Genomic DNA, 24,988 nt, shown 5'->3' on the forward strand with positions numbered 1-24,988 from the left:
CATGACAAAATGAACAGAAGCATTAACTTGTTGCTGAGGCCTAAAACCTTCGGTAAAATGAGATGCCCATTTTGGTTTCAAGAGAAATGGAATATTAGCAGTTTCTACAATTGTCAGTCAATCCACAATCCTGGTTTAGCCCAAACGGAAGCTACAAAGCTACCACTAGAACAGGAAATACACATTGTCCCCACATTATTAAATGTCCTACACCAGCAAAAATGATGTGGCATTGTGCATTAGATGAAATATATTCCATCCACTTTCCATGTGGATGTCAGCCTTTGTGTGCATTTAATACAAGTTTACATTCGATCCAATATAGCAAGGTTCCAACGTTGCTTCAATGTGAGTGATTTGCAGGCTCCACCTCTCACACATAAAGATCACCCAACCTTCATGTCTGTTCCTGTTTTACTGTCCCTGTTGAATTTTCAGCCTCCTTCTGTTTCTGTTAAGGCCCTTTGCATAACTACTGATATGCCCACTTTACCCCAGAGCCCTTGACTTTGGAAATTCCCAAACCCTTGTTGGGTCTACATTCTCCACTTTTAGAAGCCAAAGTTCTTGTGGCCTGTTTGTACCTCCGCCCCTTTCCAGAAATCCCAGTCCACTCCTATCTATTACAGTGTCCCACCCTACCATATCCAATTACCCCAGGACTGTCTCCTTTCCCTCACAGACCCAGTACAATGAAGTCCTCTCCAAGACTTGCGGTGCTTACTTTGCTTGGGACTTCATTGATTGCTCCTTCATAAACCCTCTGGTCTTTATTGATCAACCCCCACAAAGGACTGACTCACCCTGACTCCCAGAATGGCTTTGTAGGACACAGCAAAGACCTTGATCTGATCACTGACTGATGTCTCAACAGCACGCTGACTGCCCTTCCTGCAATTCTCGGACTTGAGGCACTTGGCCTGCACGATTAACTATAGCCTAATTCCTTGTTTTGAAAAGCCATTGATTTCCAGTCTCTCTTAGGACAAATTATCTGACCATGGCCAACCCTGTGAAGTGGAATTAAATCAAACTCCTTGACTGGCCGTAGCTGTACCCCTTTACTCACTGTTCACTCCCATGTCACCCCAATAAGAATTATTCACACTGGATTTTGACATGTGACCATTTGCTTGAAACACATGGAGTAGCTTTGCCACATTTCCTGCTGTCACATGCTGCAGCTGTGACATTGATAACGTTATGTCCACCCAACTGACAGACAGATTGACTGTTCGTTGATCCCCACCATCACCAGCTACCTGTCTCTTCCTCTCTACAAAAAAGCAAAGCAAGCCACAGAAGCTAGCAACCTGTCACTGAGCTTTAAAGACCCCATAAGCTGTGACCCACCCAGAGGCTGACAGTCTATAGGTAATTGGTAAGGTCAATGCAAATGTAGTGAGAGTGAGTGCTAAGAAAACAATGTCTATAACTTGCATCTGATTACAATTATGCAATAAAAAACATTTCCTTAAAGACAAGAGCTTTTTGTCATTAAACTACCTTGTGGCTTTCGTCCACTACTTCTGAAGTAGAGTCATCTTGCATTTAAAATGTTAACTTTGTTTCTCTCTCCATAGATGTTGCTACACCTGTTGTGTTCCTCCAACACTTTCTGTTTTTATTTCAGAATTGGAAGCAAAGAACAAGGGTGAATCTGGTTAAAGATTCCCACAACCATCTTCAGGTCTTATATCAAGTTGCTTTCTTTTGTGACATATGATTCTATTGCTAACGCAGAGCCTCAGTCCTGCTGAGTGTTTGTCAAAGGAATGCAGATAAAGGTCCAGAGGCATCATAAAGTGATCAAGACATGTGTTGATCCAGGCAAACATTCCCTTGATATCTGCATTAGGAACTGGTCACTGGGAATTATGCAGCATAAAAGGAAAGGTTATAGCATTGGTTCTCAAGGGACTCAGTTAGAAAGAAGACTTTCAGAAAGACAGTTTCATCTTTGAATTTGTGGAATGTAATTAAGAGCAACATCAAACATGTGTTATAAAGTGGAGGTTGAGCCCCTCTGATAACCAAACCAAAACACCCAAAGAGAAGCATCTCACCCCATAATCTGTAAAAGAAGTGTAAAAAGTGCTGTAACCTGTTTTTTTGCACTTCTAGTGTGGTTTAATAAAAAAAATCCCTGACACTCTAAAATCAACAAGTAACAATTTGCTTATCTAACTCTAACAGTGAACTAATTAACTAAGCTATCAGCAAATCCCTTCTAACAACCAACTATTCCTCAATACAGCAAGATTCTAATAGTATGCTGTTCCAATAAATGCAATACCCATTTACATAATAAAAAAGGATTTAGTCTTTCAAAATTATAACCAGGTTATGTGCCTTCCAGAATGTTTTATGCTTTCTCTACCAATTGTTCTGTCAAGAATATCTTGTCTGTTGATTCTTCTGCCAGGAACATTATCTAGTTGTGCCATTGATACTGTTGTTATTTAGGTGGTATTTTCTCTAAGACATAGAGAAGGCTGAGAGCTGAGGGCTGTTAGCTCTGGTAGATGGTAGCTAGTTCTGACGCTTTGTCCAACTGCCCCCTTCATTTATACCCTTGATGACATATCAATATTTCTTACAATAGGGTTGTTTCTATGTAGTCAAAACCATCGGATTTAAATTTAATTGTTTCTTGGAATCTAATTTCCTGGTTCAAATTGATTGGCTAAATTCAAAAGCTTGATGTCCTATTAAAAATAAACTGATGCTTGGCCTGCTAACTGTACAGCCTTTCAATACAAATGTTTTAATTCAGGTGTTCTCTCTTTCTTTCAAACTTACAAACTGCTGCAAACAGACATCCATTTTAAATTTCTAAGCACAGAAGAACCACATCATCTTTTAAAGGGACCACACAATGCTTTTTCCTGTAGCATTTTACAAACACCAATTCTAATTTTCTGCCTCCAAACCCACAAGTACTTCACCCAAATTTGCAGCACATGAACAAACCTGCCTTATACCTATAAGTCATTTATAGTCAAAGCAAAGTCTTTATTGTTTTGTCAATATTAAAAACTATCATTTGCTCGGTAATGAGAAGCTGAGGGTATTCACCTCCAGTTGCTCCACTGTTGTCACAGGAATGATGATCTCCTGTTGGAGATTGTTGACTTCTCTGAGCGAGTACATTTTTCCATCGCCTTCCAGCACTGCTTCCTCTCGCAAGTTCAAACATAAAACTCGGGTAAATTTCCTGCAATCATCTGTCAAGTAGGAGAGAACATGCACCAGCCCCTGTAATCAAAATTATTTTACCTTTAGATCTTGGGCACCCAGTGCTCTGATTTTTCTTAGCATAAGCGCCTCAACTTTTCAAGTTAAATTGACATTTATGGAATTGCATTTGGCTCACAGCTATGTCTGCAATCTCCCAGAAATGATTGCCCACCAGTGTGTGGAGGGCTTATAAGAAGTTACTTATCAATGCCCAACATGTCAGCTGACCAATTTTTGAAAGCCTGCTCATTGGGGGTTAAAGAAAGGACCTCGCCCACTGATGTATAAATTAACTGTGCTCCAATACCGTATATATAGAGGGCAGTACATACTGTTGCACAAAGGAAGTATCCATAATTATACAGAGGACCTTAGTCAGTGGCATATGGAAGGACTCTTCTACAATATACAGAAAGAACAATGGACTGGTGCCCATCAGTACATGGAGAGGCATCCACCATTATATATAATTAATAGACAGTACTTAGAGGAGTTTAAACCAGCAAATAACTATACAGCCAGTGGTATAGGGAGGAACAGTAGAGTAGCCTTTAGCCATTCCATGTTCAATTTGTTCACCAGAATAGGCTTCCCACCATATGGCTGAGCTGTCCACCAAATCATACAGGAGTTAAAAACTAGTATTTATAGGAGTTGGTCTGAGAATGCAAAGCATCTACTAGTCAGTAACCAGATGTGCCCATTATTTTAGATATACTATCAAACAATATTGGAAGGATTGGTCAACTGATTGTGAAGATACTGCCCAACTGATCACACAGCTTACACAAGATCCTAAACTAGTATTTAGAGACTCTGTTACACAGAGTTGCAAGTTAGTATAATTGAGGCTATCTTACTGAATACAGCGGAGTACATGGTGAAAATGAATGGGATTGCTGACCTCTGGATTTGGTTGTGCCATTCCACATACAGGCATTTTTGAAACTTTTCTGTAGTTTGCCACCTTCATTTGCCTCAGACTACTCATTTCATCAAGATCCAAGGACTCATCTGCAAACTGTAGGTCACAAGCACAGGGTTCATTTGAGGCTGTAAAGTATATTGAGCTTTCAAATAAGAAAGAATAGAATGGTCAGTGATCATTTTATTAATATTGTGTGAGCCTATTCCTTAACCTGCTTTCATTCCTGTAGAATTAACAAGCAGTGAACCGAAAACAGTTTAAACATTATCAGAAAGGTGTTTTGAGACTTTGAGCCTTGAAATTATTCAGACCAGCCAAAGGGAAATTGTTTTTTTCACAATTTGTCGGGAAGTTTCTTTAGCGATCCATTAAATACTTGTCTGGTACTACCTGAAAAATGATAGGCAGAAGTGTGGAAACATTTACATTTGGAGATAGATATTAAATCTGGAGGGCATCGTACAATACTGGTTCAATTCTTCTGCCAATTGCGAATAGGTTCTACTATGCAGACCATCAAGCGTGCATATACAACAACTTGCATTTGTTTAGCACCTGTAATGTAATATAAGGGCCCACACACTTCACAAGAGCATTATCAGATATGTTCAGCATCAAGCTACAAAAGGAGATTAAAGCAAAGTACTTAGCAAAGAGCTAGATGTTCAAGAGTATCTGAATGAGAAGAGAAACTTAGATATGTGAAGAAGTTAGATAGGGAATTTCAGAAGTTGTGGCCTCAATGTTGAAGGTACCATTGTCCATGAAGGGACAATTGGAACAAAGATGCACAAGGGGCCAAAATTGGAGGAAACAGAGATCTTGGAAAGTTGTAGAAGGTTATAGAGATAAACAAGAATGAGGCTATGGAAGGATTTGAACACAAGGATAACAATTCTTGGTGATCTTATAGAGTTTTATAAAATCATGAAGGGTACAGATAAGGTGAGTAGCAAGAGTCTTTTCCCTACGGTGATGAGTCTAAAGCTAGGGGACATATTGTTAAGGTAGGAGGAGAAAGTTTTAAAAGCGACATGAGGGGCAACATTTTTAAACAGAGAATGGTTTGAGTGTGGGATGAACTTCCAGAGGAAGCAGTGGATACAGGTCCTGTTACAACATTTTGAAGATATTTGGAAAAGTTCATGAATAGGAAAGGCTTGGAGTGAAATGGGCCAAACACGAGCAAGTGGAACTAGTTTAGTTTGGGAACACAGTTGGCGTGGACCAGTTGGGCCAAGAGGTTGTTTCCATGCTATACGGGTCTATGACTCTATAGGGGATTTGTTCGTCTTTCTGGGTCTCATGAAGGTACAAACTTCTGGAGACATAGATGTCATACTTGATTGCTCTCAAATATTTGGTATGTTGGTCTCTTTTGTGTTGTTAGAAAGTTCGTTACTGGCATGGTGTTCTTCGATACCTGTGTTAATCAGATGTATCTTAGTGTGTGAAATATGCACAGTTGTAGTATTGTACAATTCCCTGATTTGGCTTCTGTTTCTATTCAATATTGACTCTTTTGGTGTTGCAATCTCATCACAACTAGGCCCACCAGGTATTTTGGAAACCTCTGACGGTAACCACGTTCCTTGGATTGGATGTATAGCTGTGACTTTCAGTTGTATACATAGGTTAGACAGTTCTGCATCTGCATGTCTGTCATGTGCTATCTTCATTCTCCTTTGTTTTTCAAGAAGTTTATCCTGTACATCTGAGAGCTTAGACAGGTGATGGCTTTGCAGTTATCTTAACTTGCCTTCTAAACAGGATTTCTACTGGTGATGATAAATCCCTATTCAGATGTGTAGCTCTTAGGCATAACACAACAACACAATTATCTTGTGAGGCTGGATGAACACAGCAGGCCAAGCAGCATCTCAGGAGCACAAAAGCTGACGTTTCGGGCCTAGACCCTTCATCAAAGAGGGGGATGGGAAGAGGGAACTGGAATAAATAGGGAGAGAGGGGGAGGCAGACCGAAGATGGAGAGAAAAGAAGATAGGTGGAGAGGAGAGTATAGGTAGGGAGGTCAGTCCAGGGAAGACGGACAGGTCAAGGAGGTGGGATGAGGTTAGTAGGTAGATGGGGTTGCGGCTTGGGGTGGGAGGAAGGGATGGGTGAGAGGAAGAACCGGTTAGGGAGGCAGAGACAGGTTGGACTGGTTTTGGGATGCAGTGGGTGGGGGGGAAGAGCTGGGCTGGTTGTGTGGTGCAGTGGGGGGAGGGGACGAACTGGGCTGGTTTAGGGATGCAGTAGGGGAAGGGGAGATTTTAAAACTGGTGAAGTCCACATTGATACCATATGGCTGCAGGGTTCCCAGGCGGAATATGAGTTGCTGTTCCTGCAACCTTCGGGTGGCATCATTGTGGCAGTGCAGGAGGCCCATGATGGACATGTCATCTAGAGAATGGGAGGGGGAGTGGAAATGGTTTGCATTACAAACCAGATGGCCAAGGAAACCAGCCTTATCTGTAGCCTGTAAGAACAACATGCCTCCTTTCCACAGAAATTCAGTTGACTTGAAACAAGTTCTCAATGAATGCAACTGACTTACTAGAACACAATGCCGGCCGCTGATGAGATTGGCAGGAGTCTTCATCTCCAGTCTGGACATAGCGGCCAGTAGCCTGTACAAGAAGGGTTTTCTCCGCATCCAGGTACTGAACATGACTGAGAAAGCTAACGGATACTGGAAATAGATTTAAAAATAGTTTGCATAAAACTATGATAACAAAATGTGAAGCTGGATAAACACAGCAGGCCAAGCAGCATCTCAGGAGCATAAAAGCTGTCGTTTTGGGCCTAGATTGCATAAAACCATGTTCTGATACTAAGATTGCAACAAGGTGTTTAATGACTTTAGAAATCCCTAATGAACTTATGTTCCACGGTGTTGGCATTATTGAGTGGTAGCACTGTTACTTTCACGGAAAAGCATGGGTTCAAGCCCCAATCCAGACACTTGAGCACATCATCTAAGCTGAAGCCTCAGTGGAGTTCTATGTGATTGGAGGCTCTGCGCTTTGGATGAGCTCCCCTGGGGTGAACTTTTCAAGTTGAATCCCCATTCTCAATGTCAGTCCAAACTGAGAGTCAGAAACCCAGAAAGGGCTGTGGTGGGATATTGGTTACAATCTTCCCAGAGGTGGCGAATTAAGGAACAAACACAGAAGTTGCTCGAAAAGCTCAGCAGGTCCGGCAGCATCTGTGAAGAAAAAAATATCAGAGTTAACACATCGGGTCCAGGGATCCTTCCTCAGAACCGGACATGAAATGGTAACTCTGAATTTTTTTTCACGAATGCTGCCAGACCTGCTGAGCTTTTCCAGTAACTTCTGTTTTTTTTTCCTGGTTTACAGCATCCGCAGTTCCTTCAGTTTTTTTTTGGCTAATTAAAGAATCACATCTGGGAGCCACTTTCAATTAAGGATGGCAGGCAGACCAGGGGAACAGAGAGTCCAACTGAAGGTACACAGAGGCCAAGCAGCATCTTAGGAGCACAAAAGCTGACATTTCAGGCCTAGAAGGGTCCAGGCTCGAAACGTCAGCTTTTGTGCTCCGAAGATACTGCTTGGCCTGCTGTGTTCATCCAGCTCCACACTTTGTTATCTCAGATTCTCCAGCATCTGCAGTTCCTACTATCTCTCTCTCCAACTGAATGCGTCCAGCAATGACCAGTCAGAAATGTTAGCTCATTCTCTTATCATTGTAGCTGGAATCTGACAGTTTATTGAAGTTGGCTGACATGACTCCTACGTCTTAACAGTGGCCACATTTCAAAAGTACTTCATTGGGTGTAAAATACTTGGAGGCACACTGTGGTTGTGACAGCTGGTATAAATGTGAATTCTTCCTTTCATCAACAGCAAGCTATAAGCAGATATCAAAATATTGGATGCACAATACATTCAATTAACTGTATACTAAAATGAACAGTGTGAAAATTGTTTTTTTGATAAATTTTCTGTGATGTTCCAACTCTAACCCTATGTAAGGTTGGATAGGATTACAGAGGAGAATAACCCGTATGTCTGTGAATTACTTTGGACTTCCAACTTTCCACCAATATAATCCACACTATAATGTTTCTGTCCATACTGACCTGTACATAAATATTAATGCTTCTGACCTGTTCATGAAGATAGCTGTTGAAAGCAATGAAGTAGAAATATGTCTGAATTATCTGGAAGGTTTTGCTGATCAGGTTTTCTCGTAAACTGATTTCCTAAAATAATACAAGATAATTTTACCAAAAATCAAACTTGTCATAATTAGGCAAAACAATTAAATAGTTTTGAAGTGATTCACCATTTATTCCCGAGAGTATCGGCCTGATTTGATCATAAATGTTTATACTACCTACCTCCCCAATATGTACAAGGCTAAGAATGTTACAAATAATATCCCCACTTTACTGTGCAAAGCATTATAAATACTTTTTGTTACATTAATATTACAAGTACTGAATTGGTTCCCACTAAATTTTCGGAGACATGTTGCAATTTCTTTCCCACATCTGAAAAACAAATTAAAGCTATCTGGAGCCCTATGTAACTATGGTCCGAAAACTTTCAAACTGCAGGAATATCAAGAATAAATAACAAAATGTGCCAGTTATTGTTGTACATCTCACAATTAATATGTCAGTATACTTTTAAGAGACAAGCTCATGATACCATCATGATTGTAATAGGTAATTTCAGGGCATAAAGGTCTCAGACTCCATCTTAACTTGGGCCATTTGCAGCATGACACATGTTGGGCGTGCACTGCTCTTTAAGCGAGTTGTCTTATACTAGCCCAGATACAATAGGCTGAATTTTCCCATCTCCTTGGTAGTGTTTTCTCATGTGAGTTTCATGGCACCCAGTCTGCCATGACCGATTACAACTCTGTTCTTTATTTAATTGATGATGCAAAGGCTTCTTTGGTGGCCCTATCACAGAATCATGTGGCAGGGGAGGTAGAAAGGATGCCAGATCTTTGCACATTTTCTGCTCTAGGAACCATAGTTAAAGCCCAGCTACATGTCACTTCAAATGCTGCAAGCCAACATCTGCCCCTTCACCCTCAGGTTCTCCACTGTTATCCCCAATAAAATGGGGCAACCAGTCAAGTTGGCTCCTTGATCCCCTGACAGGGACTTGGAGGTGCCTTTGGGGTGGGGTGGTGGTAAAACAGCCAGTGCCTCTTCCTGCTGAATTGTATAGAAGACACTCGGGGCAGACTCAGCCAGCCCAGACTGGAATATTGGCCTGGGTGAATACAATGTCCAGAGTGGAACACAACACACATCAGTGCTTGTAAAAAGCTAATAGTCTTCCGTGCTCTGCAATAGTGCCACAATCTTTTCACCCCTACTTCGTACACAGGGCCATAACTCCCTCTAATTCTGTCACTGCATACACATCTGGTGTATATTGACTACAGCTCTCACTGTTGTTTGCACCAATCACTTCACCCTCCCAAGCAACTAAACTGTCCTGCCTTATGAGCTCCCCATTTGTTCATTGGGGATAACTCCATCACCTCTTCTGCTCCTGCATCTCTAACTGCTCTTCTATCCACTTGTATCATACCTAATTTCTCACAGGCTGAACTCTCTGAATTGTTTCACTTGACCTGCAGGACAGATCACAGTCAAATCTATGGACTGGAGCTCCTTGACTGACTATTGCCTTCCCCAACCCCAACTTTTTGCATTCACCCTCATCCCACAAATGACCTATTCTTTTTGAAGTTTGCACATTGCTGTTTGGTTGAAGCACTTATAATGTGTTTACTACATAATTTGCTAGCATGAGGTGCAGGTGTGGCATTGTCATAGCACAGTATTGTACAGTAATATAGCCACCAGCTTGAATGGGAATGGCTCTGAACTGCAACAAGCTGCTGGTCTCCTTATGGAAGTAATGCAAGTTACAGGAGGCTGCAGCCTCCAAGGAGGCAGAAGTTTAGTGAAGACACAGAACGGAAGCTAAGAAACCCAAAATAGATATGTGTCCCCATGTACAGTGACATCTCAGAAGCATGCAAGTCACAAGTGTCCCCAAGCTCCTGACAGGGTGTATGAGTTGGTGATACAGCAGCCACGAAGATATGGTGAGGCTAGCAATGCCCACTTGTGTAGGTGAAGGTGGAGGAGGACAGTGTCTGTGGAGCATGCAGGGATGTTCTGGTGAAGACATAGAGGAAAATGGCAAGCTGCTACTGCCAGGCTACCATTCTGATGTGGATGTCAGGAATTGGCACCGTCTAGTTTCTTGAAGGAGAGAGTTGTGTGGTGTATAGAAATGAAGTAAGTTAGCTAATAATCAGACGGAACTGCAAGGAAATAAAGTAGTCACCACTCTTTAGCAAGATATTAAATTCGCCACATAAACTTTAAAGAGAAAACCAGAACTTTGTTTTCCAACATTAAAAGCTTTACTTTTCCAGATCTGCCTTATTTTCCTAACTTTCTCACTATTGCTGAAGGGAGTAGAAATTTCCACTCAAAGTGTCTGTGAATCTAATGTTTTCATATAACAGTGAGCTATTGGATTTTTCAAACCATATAATCCATTTTAAGTTTGTATGTAACAGGGTATACTATTAGCATTGTCACATCAGCTTAAGAGAAAGGTTCATGCTGGATTCAAAACATTAACTCTGTTTCTCTTGCGACGGATGCTGCCAGATCTGCTAAATTCCTCTATTGCTTTCCGTTTGCAATTGAGACCTCCAGTATCAGCAGTACTTCTCATTTATATATTTTACCATGTTGCACATTCGATCTAATACAGCAAGACAAACTTAAATGAGTTCTGTGTTGATATCCCATCATTGGATCTGATGACATAAACCATTCCAACCACCTTTCCATTTTGCTATGGATTCACAGCAACAGAGACAGAAGTATTCCCACGAGTGGCATGTCAAAGCATCTTTGATGCAGAAAAACACCTCAACACAGAGGCATAATCAGGTAAAAATAGACGCTGCAATAAAGAAGGAGATATTAGGAGGACTGGTCAAAAATTTGATAAAAGTATAAAGGTAAGATTCAGATGATGCCAGAACACATGACAGCATCTCTGGGAAACTATGACAAATCAACAGTTCATGTGTTAATCCCCTTATGTATTCCTGAACTGATGGACACCTCACCCACTGAATTGAACTGAATCCCAAGTATTAAAGTAGATTGGGCCTCACACAGGGGTCACAGGAAATTGACTTTCATCCAGTGAGTTAAGATTTTTGACTTTGTGTTTTAATAATTATCCAGTTTAATTGTGCTGTTTGTTTCTTTTAATAGGTTTCTCCAGTACCGATACTCATCTGGAACTAGAGCGCTCAGGATCACCAACTTCCTGAGAATCCTAAGCCCACCTTGAAAACCAGCTATGCTGAATTGTGTCGATTTATACAAGTCACTTGAACTGTCAGCCTTACCTGGCTCTGATGGTCCTCCGTGAGCTTCTGTGCTTTACTTTTGTAAAGGTAAATAATTTCCTTCAAATCATACATTTCTGAACAAATATTCATAATACTGTCCACCTGAAGATTCAAATTAAGTGTCTTTTAACAGGTTTTATTTTACAGTGAGAAGTCCATTGTTTATGATATTGGAAGAGGATGTCACTCTTCCTTAATCATAAACTACCAACATCCCCCTCCCCCCATTCTAGTCTATAATGTTAGTTGGCAGATTATCAAGAACATAAAGCCCCAAAGTCCTGCTTTTACTTTTTCCTGACATTAAGTGTATAAATTAAAAAAATATCAATTGCAAAATAAGCAGAAAATTGCACATTCCATGACACTCTATGTAAATAACTTTGTACTGAATGTCGATTTAAATATCCTGAAAACAACAAATGCTGGAGATCACAGCAGGTCAGGCAGCTTCCGCAGAGAGAGAACAAGCTTACATTTCGAGCCCAGATGACTCTTCATCAGATCTCGGAGTCATCAAGACTCAAAATGTTAGCTTGTTTTTTCTCCAAGGATGCTGCCTGATGCGCAGTCATCCTCAGCATTTTGTTTGTTTTCAGTACAGATTCCAGCATCTGCAGTAATTTGCTCCTACCATCGATTTGAGTATATTTGTAATTAGCTTAATTTGTCTACCTTACCCTGTTATCAGTGTGCAAAGGATTAACTATTGCAGAAGTTTAAATTAGTGGTTGTTTCTTTGAAACCAGTCGTGAGCAGTCTAAAAATCAATTGAAGTTCAGGTTATTTTAATGTGATGTTTCACATTTCACCAGCTGCAGAATCACAATAAGTGAGGTACATATTGAGCATGGTTCCGTGATGAGATTCTCTTACTGATTCAGGAGGTTGTGAGTTCCAACCTCACTCCAGAGGCTGATGTATTCCAGGCTGAAAGGTCAATGCTCAATGGTGCTGAATTCTAATTCCCAATTACAAGTTGGTGTCTTTCATTGGATGAAGTGTTAAAATGTACAAGTTCTCAGAAGTAATTCCTGCGCCCCATTACCAGGTGGAACAAAAGGTGGACAGGCAACTCCGTCACAGGGAGGGTGTTGTAAAGTTAACTTTTTAGCATAGCTGGCAGCCAGTAATTTGACCTGCTTTGCATGCTTGACTGTGGCTGGTCAAGTTTCAATACCTGGCAGCGGAATGAAAGCAAAATTAGCTCTGGGGAAAAGGGTTGTTGTCTTTACAACACTTCTATGATAGGAGGAGCAAGAGTACTTACTCTTCAACTTCACAGATCTCTCCCATCACACTTCTCCTCATACAAAAGCCATTGGTGTTGGAAATCTGGCTTTCCAGGATTCAGGATTGTACCCTATCAGGTTTGGGAATCAGATTCATCTTCCAACCCTTTGGACCATGGATTGAAAACCCAAGGTTGCCAGCATCAGCTGCAGCTTCCCTACTTGCTCCAGGTACCTCCTGTGGAGACCTCCTCATTTAACCTGATTTCCAGGGGAACTTCCCCAGGGGTGACAGGACTACACCTATATAACACATACCTTCAGAGTCAGGACCATTGAGTCTCAAGTAAAGTATTAGCCTGAGGTTCCTTCTTCTCTCTTGAGTTCAGGTCAAAGATTCCATGGCACTATTCAAGAGAGAACAGGAATTCTCCCATTGCCCAAGCCTAAATTAATTGGTCGGCTATAACACTATTTTTACTGGGATTGTAGTCTGTGCAGTTTAGCTCATCTTAATTATACTTTATCAGCTACAAAGGTCTGAGACAAGCTGAGGATATAAAAAGCGCAAAACAAAATTCATGCTCTTTCGTTTCTACAATTCAAACTTCTGTATGATTAGTTTAGTTTGTATGTAGATGACAGTTCCTTTGCAAATTTATATGGTTAACCACAGTTCAAGAAAATCCCAGTGTCTCTTTCAGGATTTGCCTTATTTTACAAATACTCAGGGCACCATAGGAATTCATGTCTGTGAAACTCTTTCAATTACAAACAGAATCTTTGGCAAAAGTCCAGCAGTTGAGGACAAAATATCAAAGACTTTACTCAGAGAGTAGTAAGGGCATGGAATGCCCTGCCTGCAACAGTAGTAAGCTCGCCAAGTTTAAGGGCATTTAAATGGTCATTGGATAAATACATGGATGATAATGGAATAGTGCAGGTTAGATGGTTTCACAGGTCGGCGCAACATCAAGGGCCGAAGGGCCTGTACTGCGCTGTAATGTTCCATGTTCTATGTGAAACTTATGCTAGAACTATCCATCGGTATCAGTGGGTCCCTTGCTGTTCGTGATATAGATAAAACAGTATAGAAGAAAATGTCAGAGGGATAGTACATAAATTTGCAGATGATATGAATGTCATCACGAGTGGTTGACAGTGAGAAGGAAGGTCTTAGATTACAGGAGGATATAGATTGGGGAGAACTCAATGAATAACAGGACACTGGAAGCTTAGAGGAACAGAGGAATCTTGGGGTGCTTGTCCACAAATCCTTGAAAATGACTGGATAGATTAATTTAGTCATGTTTGTCACCACATAATAGAAGTAATGTGAGTGCATTGCAGAGGCAGAGGAGATTCACCAGGATGTCACCTGGGATGGAGCATTTTAGCTGAGAAGAGAGGCTGGATAAGCTTGAGGTGTTTTCTTCAGAGCAGAGAGGACTGAGAGGACAGACATTTCACCAACATCTTCCACCCCAACCTTCAGTTCACCTGGGCCATCTCCAACACATCCCTTACCTTCCTGGGCCTTTCTGTCTCCATCTCAGGCAATCACCTACAAACTGACGTCCATTTCAAGCTCACCGACTCCCACAGTTACCAGGAATACATCTCCTCCCACCCACCCCCCTGCAAAAATTCCATCCCCTATTCTCAATTCCTTCGCTTCCGCCGCATCTGCTCCCAGGATCAGGCATTCCACTCCCGCACATCCCTGACGTCCTCGTTCTTCAAGGACAGCAACTCTCCCCCCCTCCCCCGCAGTGGTCGAGAAGGCTCTCAACCGTGTCTCCCGCATTTCCCGCACCTCATCCCTCACACCGCATCCCCGCAATAACCGCACTCAGAGGATCCCCCTCGTCCTCACATACCACCCCACCAAACTCCGGATACAATGCATCATCCTCCGACACTTCCGCCATTTACAATCTGACCCCACCACTAAAGACATTTTTCCAACCCCACCCTTGTCTGCCTTCTGGAGAGACCACACTCCCCACGACTCCCTTGTCTGCTCCACACTCCCCTCCAACCCCACCACACCCAGCACCTTCCCCTGCAGCCGCAGGAAGTGCTACACTTGCCCCCACACCTCCTCCGTCACCCCCATCCCAGGCCCCAAGATGACCTTCCACATCAAGCAGATGTTCACCTGCACATCCGCCAATGTGGTATACTGCATCCACTGTACCCAGTGTGGCTTCCTCTACATTGGGGAAACCAAGCAGAGGCTTGGGGACCACTTTGCAGAACACCTCCGCTCGGTTCGCAGTAAACAACTGCACCTCCCAATCGTGAACCATTTCAACTCCCCCTCCCATTCCTTAGACGACATGTCCATCCTGGGCCTCCTGCAGTGCCATAATGATGCCACCCATAGGTTGCAGGAACAGCAACTCATATTCAACTTGGGAACCCTGCAGCCTAATGGTATCAATGTGGATTTCACCAGCTTCAAAATTTCCCCTCCCCCCAACTGCATCCCAAAACCAGCCCAGCTCATCCCCGCCTGCCTAACCTGTTCTTCTTCTCACCTATCCCCTCCTCCCACCTCAAGCCGCACCTCCATTTCTAACCTACTAACCTCATCCCGCCGCCTTGACCTGTCCGTCCTCCACGGACTGACCTATCCACTCCCTACCTCCCCAACCATACTCTCCTCTCCACCTATCTTCTCCTCTATCCATCTTCAGTCTACCTCCCCCTCTCTCCCTATTTATTTCAGAATCCTCTCCCCATCCCCCAGTTCTGATGAAGGGTCTAGGCCCGAAACGTCAGCTTTTATGCTCCTAAGATGCTGCTTGGCCTGCTGTGTTCATCCAGCCCCACACTTCGTTATCTTGGATTCTCCAGCATCTGCAGTTCCCATTATCTCTGAGGACTGAGAGGGGACCTGATTTGGGTGTGTCAGATGATGATGGGCATGGATAGGATGGTTAGAAAACAGCTGTTCCCCTTAGTTAAGGGGTCAATAACAAGGGGCAAAATTTAGAGTGAAAAGCAAGAGGTTCAGAAGGAATTTGAGGCAAGTCTTTTTTTTGCCAGGAGGTGTTAGGAGTCTGGATGGCACTGTCTGGGAGGGTAATTGAGGCAAGAAACCTTACAACTTTTAAAATGCACTTAGATGAGCACTGGAAGCATCAGAACATCCAAGGCTGTGGGCCAAATACTGGAAAGTGGGACTAGTATAACCTTCGCGCTGTTTTTGTTGGTGCAGAGTCCATAGGCTAAAGAGCCTAGATTTCTATTAACTTGGGCTCCAAAGGGAAAACTATGCACAGTTTTGCACACCTTACTATGGGAAGGCTATAAAGATGCAAAATAGTTACAAGAGGATGACAACAAAAATGAACAGACACAATTGTGAAGAAGGACTTTGGAATTTCTTCCACTAGCTACAAGGCAGCTAAGGATAAGATAACAGAATCTGATGAATCTGCTATTGACAACATAACTCACAGAAAATAATAGGAATAAAGAAAATAAAGTGTACTCACTTCTTTAACAATTTTTCTGCCATTTGGAAAGGAAGCACTGAAACTTTCAACAATCTGAAGGTGACTTTCTTGACCAGAAACTCTTCTCTTTTCACATCTAAATTTATAACAATGCAAGTGATTGTTAAACTAATCAAACGTCAACAAAGGCTTATTGAAAGATTTAATAATTCACATTATTAGTTCAAAACTGGAATATTGCTGTAAAAAGAGACATGCGACCAAGATTATCATGTTGCCTTCATCAGGGTAAATGTAGAAAAGCAAATTCCAAAAGACCATAATAGTTTGACAGGCGAAAAGAATGCTGACTCGTTGACAAGTGGACACTGATTGGTTAAGGAAGTGTCATTGAGAAAGCAATACAAAACTATAACATCCTCAAACTCCTGGGTAATTCAAAAAGTGTGGAGGCCTTGAACATGTTGCCTTTGTTTCCAGAGAACTCGTCCCTGCATATGAATGTGTGTTGCTTCGAGCAATTGTAACTGAGCCATATCACAAATGGAATTGTCTATCTTAAATTGTTTGTTAGTATAGCTTTAGTGCAATTTGGATTGTTCAGCAGGTGCTACCAAATCATGGAATCACATGTAACAGTAGCCATTTTGCTTTGGGTTTCCAAGCACAGTCTGGTTGAATATGGCCTATTCCCTTTCTATTAATACAAATAAAGATGTTACAGGACCATGCTGTCAAAACCTAAATACAGGTGTTTGTAAATACCTTAGGTTGCAATCTACCAATTGAGATTACATGTCCATGACCTTACTTACTGTCTCCTGGATTCTCAGCCAAGGTCAATAATTTGTCTTCAATTTAATGTGTTTTCGCAAAGAGTGTCCTCTAAGGGACTTTATCAAATGCTTTATGGAAGTCCGTTTCTATAATATCCCAAGATAGCCCCCAACCACTAACTTTATTACCTTTTCAAAAAATGCAATCAGGTTTTTCAGGCAGATTCATACTGGTTTTCTGTCATCAGCTGCAAATTTTCAAGGTAGTCAGTCACTTTATCCATAATCACATACTCTAGTAAATTCTTGACAACAGATACTTAGCTAAATGGTCTATAACTACTTCATTTCTCTTCCTTACCTTTTATAAAAAGTGGAATTAAATGCTCAACTTTCCAATCTAAAGGAATGATTCCTGATCCAAGAAAAATTAAAGATAGGGCATTTATAGTGTTTACTGCACTTTCAATTGCATTCTTTAAAATTGTGGGATTTAAGCCATTTGATCCAAGAAATTTGTTACATTTTAGTATTATTTATGACTATTCTTACATTTATGTTGGTTTTCATGAGTCCCTATCCCTAACACAATATTAGTTTGGTTGTGATATCCAGCCTGCTATCATTTCCTCCATTCTAATCACTGATTCAAAGCAATTAATCGATTAATCCAGGCCTAATGAGAAGAGGCTTGAATAACTAACAAAACATAGTTTATTGCACATTAGCACCTTGTTACAGGTCACATTGATATGGTAGGCATTGCCACTTTCACTCTAATGAGAGCTATTACTGATTTCTTTTCCTTCATGGGACGAGGGTATCGCTGGCTAGGCCAGCATATATTGTCCATCCCTAATTGCCCAAAGGGCAGTTAGGAGTCAAACACATTGCTGTGGGTCTAGAGTTACATGCAGGCCAGACCAAGTAAGGATGGTAGATTTCTTCCCTAAAAGACATTAGTGAATCAGATGGGTTTCTCCAACAATTGATTCACAGTCATCATGAGACTCTTCATTCCAGATATTTATTAAATTAAAATTCCAACATCTGCAATGGCAGAGTTCAAACCCACATCACCAGAACATTACTTGAGTCTTTGGATTAATTGTCTAGTGATAATACCACTAGGCCTTTTAACAAAACGTATCACAAACTATTAAATATATACAGAATATATGAATTGATAAGGGCACATTTGGTCGTTGCAGTTGCATTATAAAAGTATATATTCAAAATAAAGGAAAATTAATGCTTGTCTTTATTTTAATGTGAAACTAATACTGCAGGCTACCCACCAATACCACAAATTCTGGTGTTTATCCTGAGAGGGCAATTCTTAGAGAGTAAGCCAGATCATCACTGGTCAGGCATGTTCAAAATTGGATTTCATGTTCCATTAGATTAGATTCCCTACAGTGTGGAAACAGGCCCTTCAGCCCAACAAGTCCACACTGCCCCTTGAAGCATCCCACCCAGACCCATCCCCCTATAACCCACACACCCCTGAACATTACGGGCAATTTAGCATGGCCAATCCACCTAGCCTGCACATCTTCGGACTGTGGGAGGAAACCGGAGCGCCCGGAGGAAACCCACACAGACGCAGGGAGAACGTGCAAACTCCACACAGACAGTCACCCAAGGTTGGAATTGAAACCGGGTCCCTGGCGCTGTGAGGCTGCAGCGCTAACCACTGAGCCACCATGACGCCCCTATGTTTCTGTTAAATAATGTGGAATCACAACGAGATCCAAATAGGGAAGCAGCATTCATTGCTCTTTTACAGCTGTTCCTGTACTTTTCAGTATCCACAAAACTTCTGAAATTTGTGGCATATTGCCTTTGTTTAAACAATATTTATACAAATATCATTTTGAAGGATGGCAATCTCTGTTTCCAAAATGGAACAATCAAGATTAAACAGTGCATTGAATTTGTTCAGAAATATCATTAACATTCACTTCCTTGAAGGGGTTTGAAGTAAACATCATACAGGGCTCCAACTGCCCAAAATCAGTAAATCTGTTGTTGATCTCTTGGCTAAGCCTAGTCAGGAAACCACTGTAACTTGTCCATGTCCAGGATTCCAACAGCAGCTTCATTTTCTGCCTGCATTTGGAGCATTGCAGGAAAATGTTGTATTTTCCTTTCTTGGAATCCTGCTATCCCACAAAGTTAAATTTCAACTTGAAAGCTTTCACTGTACTAATCATGTCAGCAATTGTCTCCTGTTTCCCTTACAGTTTACAGTTCTGGGTATCTAATTTCTCTATCATCTCTGTTTAAACATGTCAAATCAGGTAGCCACAGAATGCTCGGTAATTGGTGATTTTGACTCCTTGAGAATTTTGATTTCCGATAAACGTAATAGAAGTTAGAACAATATCTTTCCTCTACTCACAGATATTAGTACAGCTCTGGTCACCCTTCTGTAGGAGGGATATTATTAATTTGGAAATGGGCAGAAAAGATTTACTGGGATTGAAGATTTTGAGTTATAAGGAGTGGGTAGAAAGGATGGAGAGAGATAGTGGGAACTGCAGATGCTGGCCTCCCACTGACTGAGGACGAACGGTCAGTCCTAAGCAAGGGGCTCACCTTTGTCCCCCTACAACCACACATCAACGAATACCAGTCACGTTTGGACATCGAGCAGTTTTTCCGCCGCCTTCGCCTCCACGCTTACTTGTTTAACCGGGAGCCTAACCCTCCCTCCACTGACCCCTTCACCCACCTCCAACACAAGTCCTCCTCCTGGACACCACCCCCAGGCCTCCTAACCTCCCTCGGCCTCTTCATCTCCAACTGCCATCGAGACATTAACCGCCTCAACCTCTCCACCCCTCTCACCCACTCCAACCTCTCCCCTGCAGAACGGACAGCCCTCCGCTCCAACCCCAACCTCACCATCAAACCCGCAGACAAGGGTGGTGCAGTGGTAGCAGGGCGCACTGACCTCTACATCGCCGAGGCCAAACGCCAACTCTCCGACACCACCACCTACCGCCCCCTTGATCATGACCCCACACCCGATAACCAAACCATCACCTCCAACACCATCCATGACCTCATCACCTCAGGGGACTTCCCACGCACAGCCTCCAACCTTATTATTCCCCAACCCCGCACGGCCCGTTTCTATCTCCTTCCCAAAGTCCACAAACCTGCCTGCCCTGGTCGAACCATTGTCTCAGCCTGCTCCTGCCCCACCGAACTCATCTCCACCTATCTGGACTCCATTTTCTCCCCTTTGGTCCAGGAACTCCCTACCTACGTCCGTGACACCACCCACGCCATCCACCTCCTCCAGAACTTCCAATTCCCTGGCCCCCAACGCCTCATTTTCACCATGGACGTCCAGTCCCTATACACCTGTATTCCGCATGCAGATGGCCTCAAGGCCCTCTGCTTCTTCCTGTCCCGCAGGCCTGACCAGGCCCCCTCCACCGACACCCTCATCCGCCTAGCTGAACTCGTCCTCACCGTCGACAACTTCTCTTTCGATTCCTCCCACTTCCTACAGACAAAGGGGGTGGCCATGGGCACCCACATGGGCCCCAGCTATGCCTGTCTCTTTGTAGGTTACGTGGAACAGTCCATCTTTCGCACCTACACAGACCCCAAACCCCACCTCCTCCTCCATTACATTGATGACTGTATCGACGCCGCCTCTTGCTCCCCAGAGGAGCTCAAACAGTTCATCCCCTTCACCAACACCTTCCACCCCAACCTCAAGTTCACCTGGGCCATCTCCAACACATCCCTCACCTTCCTGGACCTCTCAGTCTCCATCTCAGGCAACCAGCTAGTTAAAGATGTCCATTTCAAGCCCTTCCCCCCACTGCATCCCAAAACCAGCCCAGCCTGTCTCTGCCTCCCTAACCTGTTCTTCCTTTCACCCATCCCCTCCTCCCATCTCAAGCCACACCTCCATGTCCTACCTACTAACCTCATCCCACCTCCTTGACCTGTCCATCTTCCCTGGACTGACCTATCCCCTCCCTACCTCCCCAACTATACTCTCCTCTCCACCTATCTTCTTTTCTCTCCATCTTCGGTCCGCCTCCCCCTCTCTCCCTATTTATTCCAGAACCCTCTCCCCATCCCCCTCTCTGATGAAGGGTCTAGGCCCAAAACGTCAGCTTTTGTGCTCCTGAGATGCTGCTTGGCCTGCTGTGTTCATCCCGCTCCAAACTTTGTTATCTATGGTAGAAAGGATGGGTCCTTTTTCCCTGCAGTGTAGGATGTTAAGGTGTGACTTTATAGAGGTTTATAAAAGAGGTTTGAGGTGCATATAAGGTGAATAGTAAAGGTCTTTTCCGAGAGTAGGGGAGATCAAGAGTAGAGGGCATAGGTTTAAGCTGAGAGAGGAATGATTTAAAAGGGGCCGGAAGGGTAATTTTTTCACATAGAAGATGGTGTGTATATGGAATGAATTGCCAGAGGAAGTGGTAGGTGCAGGTACAGTTACAATATTTAAAAGATATTTGGGCAGGTACGTGAATAGAAAAGGTTAAGAGGGATATGGGCCAAACACATGCAGATGGGACTAGTTCAGTTTGGTCGAGGTGAACCTAAGAGCCCATTTCCATGGTGTGTGACCCTATAACTCTCGTGAGCAGCTAACGGTCATCATAAACCAATATAGCTCATCATTAAATAATTTGAAATGTCAGCGATATTTGGGATTTGCACAAATCAAATTAATTATTCTACCTACAAGAGACATAAAGTGGCAAAACTCATTACTTTTGCACAAATTGTTGGTTGAGGAATGATACAATGGTAGTTCAAGGAAAAGGGAAATGAGGGTGTGCTTTACACATTGCAATGAAACATGCATGATGACCAATTGATGCTAGCACATCATCAGTTCTTATTGCCACTTTTTGCAAAATAATGACTGATATCAATAGATATGAATTCCTCCAGTTTCAGAGGCAACAATGTTGAGAATTTGTCTATAAAGTTGAAGTCTTCAAATACCATTCAAAAAAAACATAGAAAATAGGTGCAGAAGTCGGCAATTTGGCTCTTTGAGCCTTCACCACCATTCAATGTGATTACAACTGATCATGCAATTTCAACATCTCACTCCTGCTTGCTCTCCATTTCCCTTGATCCCTTTAGCCACAAGGACTACGTCCAGCTCCCTCTTGAATATATCCAGTGAACTGCCCCCAACAGCTTTTTGTGGGAGAGAATTCCACAGGTTCACAACTCTCTGCGAGAAGAAATTTGTCCTCATCTCAGTCTTAAATGGCTTACCTCTTATTCTTACACTGTGAACCCATAGTTCTGGCCTTCCTCAATATCAGGAACATTCTTCCCACATTTAGCCTGTCCAGACCCGTCAGCATTTTATATGTTCTTATGAGATTCCCCCTCATTCTTTTCCATTCCAGTGAGTGGAAGCACAATCGATCCAATCTTCCTTCATATGACAGTCCTGCTACCCCAGGAATCAGTTTGGTGAGTCTTCGCTAGACTTTCTTAATAGCAAGAATGTCCTCCCTCAAATGAAGAGGCCAAAACTACACACAATGCTCCAGGTGTGGCCTCACCATGGCCTGTATTCGAACCAACATTGCCAAATGTGCTATATAGCTTGTGTTGGCTAATTCAACATATTGAATTTAAAAATGCATTCATTTTAGGGCAGCACAGTGGCTCAGTGGTTGGCACTGCTGCCTCAGGGCACCAGGGACCTGGGAACAATCCCTGCCTTGGGCTGTGTGGAGTAGGGCGGCACAGTGGCTCAACGGTTAGCACTAATGCCTCACAGCGCCAGGGACCCAGGTTCAGTTCCAGCCTTGGGAAACTGTCTGTGTGGCGTTTGCACATTCTCCCTGTGTCTGTGTGGATTTCCTCCAAGTGCTCCAGTTTCCTCCCACAGTCCAAAACTGTGCAGGGCAAGTGGATTGGCCATGCTAAATTGCCTGTAATGTTTAGGTTAGGTGGGTTAGACATGGGAAATTAGGGGAATGGGTCTGGGTGGAATGCTGTACGCAGGGGTGGTATGGACTTGTTGGGCCAAATGGCCTGTTTCCACACTGTAGGGATTCTATGATCTATGATCTTCTATAAATCCCTCTGCAACTGCTCTGTCGCGATGGCTGATATGAAAGAAAGCATTCTTGCCATGATGTTTGCTCCTATCTCCATGTCTGAGGTGGCAGACACACTTTCAGGCTTGGTTTTGAAATCTCAGAACAAGGATTTAGCCATCATAATCGTTGCACCCATCACAATTGCACAGTTTATAAAGGTTGCCTTGTTCTTGATCAAATAGTGAGAAACACTGAAACTCATGCCTCAGTTGCTGTATTACCTTTCTTAGGTGATGTGGTGGTTATCACTGCAATGTAATTTTTAGTTCAGTTGCTTTTGATGACTGCAGGCTGATTCCTGCAGGAAAATCCCTCTCAAATTGCTTGAGCAATGTTGCAAATTGCCACTTGACATTGTTTATTATTCAGACTGCATCTCTCACAGTGCGGATTAAACAAAACCAGTTTTCTTTCATATTTTTAGACAAAAATCATTCTCACACTATTCATGAAAGTGAGGTGTAATTCAGCTTTTCATAGAGAGACCTGCCTCTATATTCATGATGTCATAAAAGGTAGATAATTTCCCGCCACCGTTTAGCCAATTATGAGGCCCCAATTTATTGTGGCGATAATGCAGGAAGGGACAAAGTTACAAATTGTTAGTTAGCTTGAGGTGGGAAATTATTTGTAAACCTATTAGTTATTTTTGCAATCTAATACGAGCTATTCATTCATGTATGGTGAGCTACCAATCACTTATGATCGACATGTTGACTACCCCTGTCCAAAGATGTTCTGCCCACTGGTCTATTTGATATCATTGCCGCAGGCAATACTTATGATACTTTAGTATTAACCCATTCAGATCCTGTACAACCAGTGTTTTAAAAGTGTAAGGGCAGTTATCTTTGGGAGCTGTGACTGATATCCCACCTTGACCAGTGTGAAAAAGTAGTGGACCAAGCTAAATTCAGATAATTCAGAACTGATTAATGGGAAAACTATCACATCACAGGCTTCACTACTGAGGTCCAATCCTGCCAGAAGCTGTCAACTGACCAGAGGTGGAAAGGTTCCAATGATCATTGCTGAAAGCCTTGTTTTAAGGGGCTTAAATATTGAAAGGGTAAACGCTTTTCTTTCACATATCTTGCTATGAGGTTTTTGGGATGGGTTAGGGGTCAGCGGCAGGGGCAGGCTGGTGACCTAAAATGGTCACCCCCTTGTTCTACCATCTCTGTCCCCACTGGAAACGATATTGAAGCAAATGTGGGCTTGCCCCCAACCACACAATGCAGCAGCCAGGTTGCACTGTTGCGAACATAACTTTTCTCAACTGCCAAGCCTGTCACAGTCAAGTCAGTGGTCAGTTGAGGCCTTTTAGTGCCAATTAATTGGTCACTTAAGTTTTTTTAATGGTGACCAGTCCAGAAGGGTGCTATGGACCTGCTTCTCTAGCACTTAATTGCTGTGATGGAGAGAAGAGGGTGAATATTCTCACCACATTCCTTTCTCCCCCCAGGTATGGGACATTTGTGTCAGTGATTCAAATTACTTACTCACTCACTATCTCCGTTTCTCACTGATCCACGCAGCCATTTTGTTGCACTGCTAAACCACCCACAAAACTGATGGGGAGTAGGTGGTAACAGTCAGTGGTGGGCAATTCTTCCACTGTCACTTTAATTCAGGCCTGAGCTTTGAATATATTATGGCTTTCTCATCAGACTAGAACAAGCCACAATGACTCACCTTAAAGAACATATTATAACTCATACCATAGTGTCAATCCGTATCCAACCACCCAGTGAGACAGAAATCAGAACAAAATAAAAACCAAAAGAAC

General features: G+C 42.7%; 1 protein-coding gene across 1 annotated transcript in view; it reads right to left on the reverse strand.

The window, feature by feature from the left end:
- The window catches only part of LOC125450682 (paladin-like), a 115,355-nt gene that overhangs the window by 63,212 nt on the left and 27,155 nt on the right, over window positions 1-24,988 (reverse strand). The window contains exons 9-14 of the mRNA XM_059645028.1: window positions 16,350-16,446; window positions 11,609-11,713; window positions 8,301-8,396; window positions 6,726-6,860; window positions 4,145-4,261; window positions 3,079-3,258 (exon numbers count right to left, since the gene is read on the reverse strand). Coding sequence (XP_059501011.1) covers window positions 3,079-3,258; window positions 4,145-4,261; window positions 6,726-6,860; window positions 8,301-8,396; window positions 11,609-11,713; window positions 16,350-16,446 — 730 coding nt within the window. The remainder of the gene's footprint in view (window positions 1-3,078; window positions 3,259-4,144; window positions 4,262-6,725; window positions 6,861-8,300; window positions 8,397-11,608; window positions 11,714-16,349; window positions 16,447-24,988) is intronic.

Source organism: Stegostoma tigrinum, chromosome 3 (genome assembly GCF_030684315.1).
Source record: "Stegostoma tigrinum isolate sSteTig4 chromosome 3, sSteTig4.hap1, whole genome shotgun sequence".
NCBI lineage: Eukaryota > Metazoa > Chordata > Chondrichthyes > Orectolobiformes > Stegostomatidae > Stegostoma > Stegostoma tigrinum.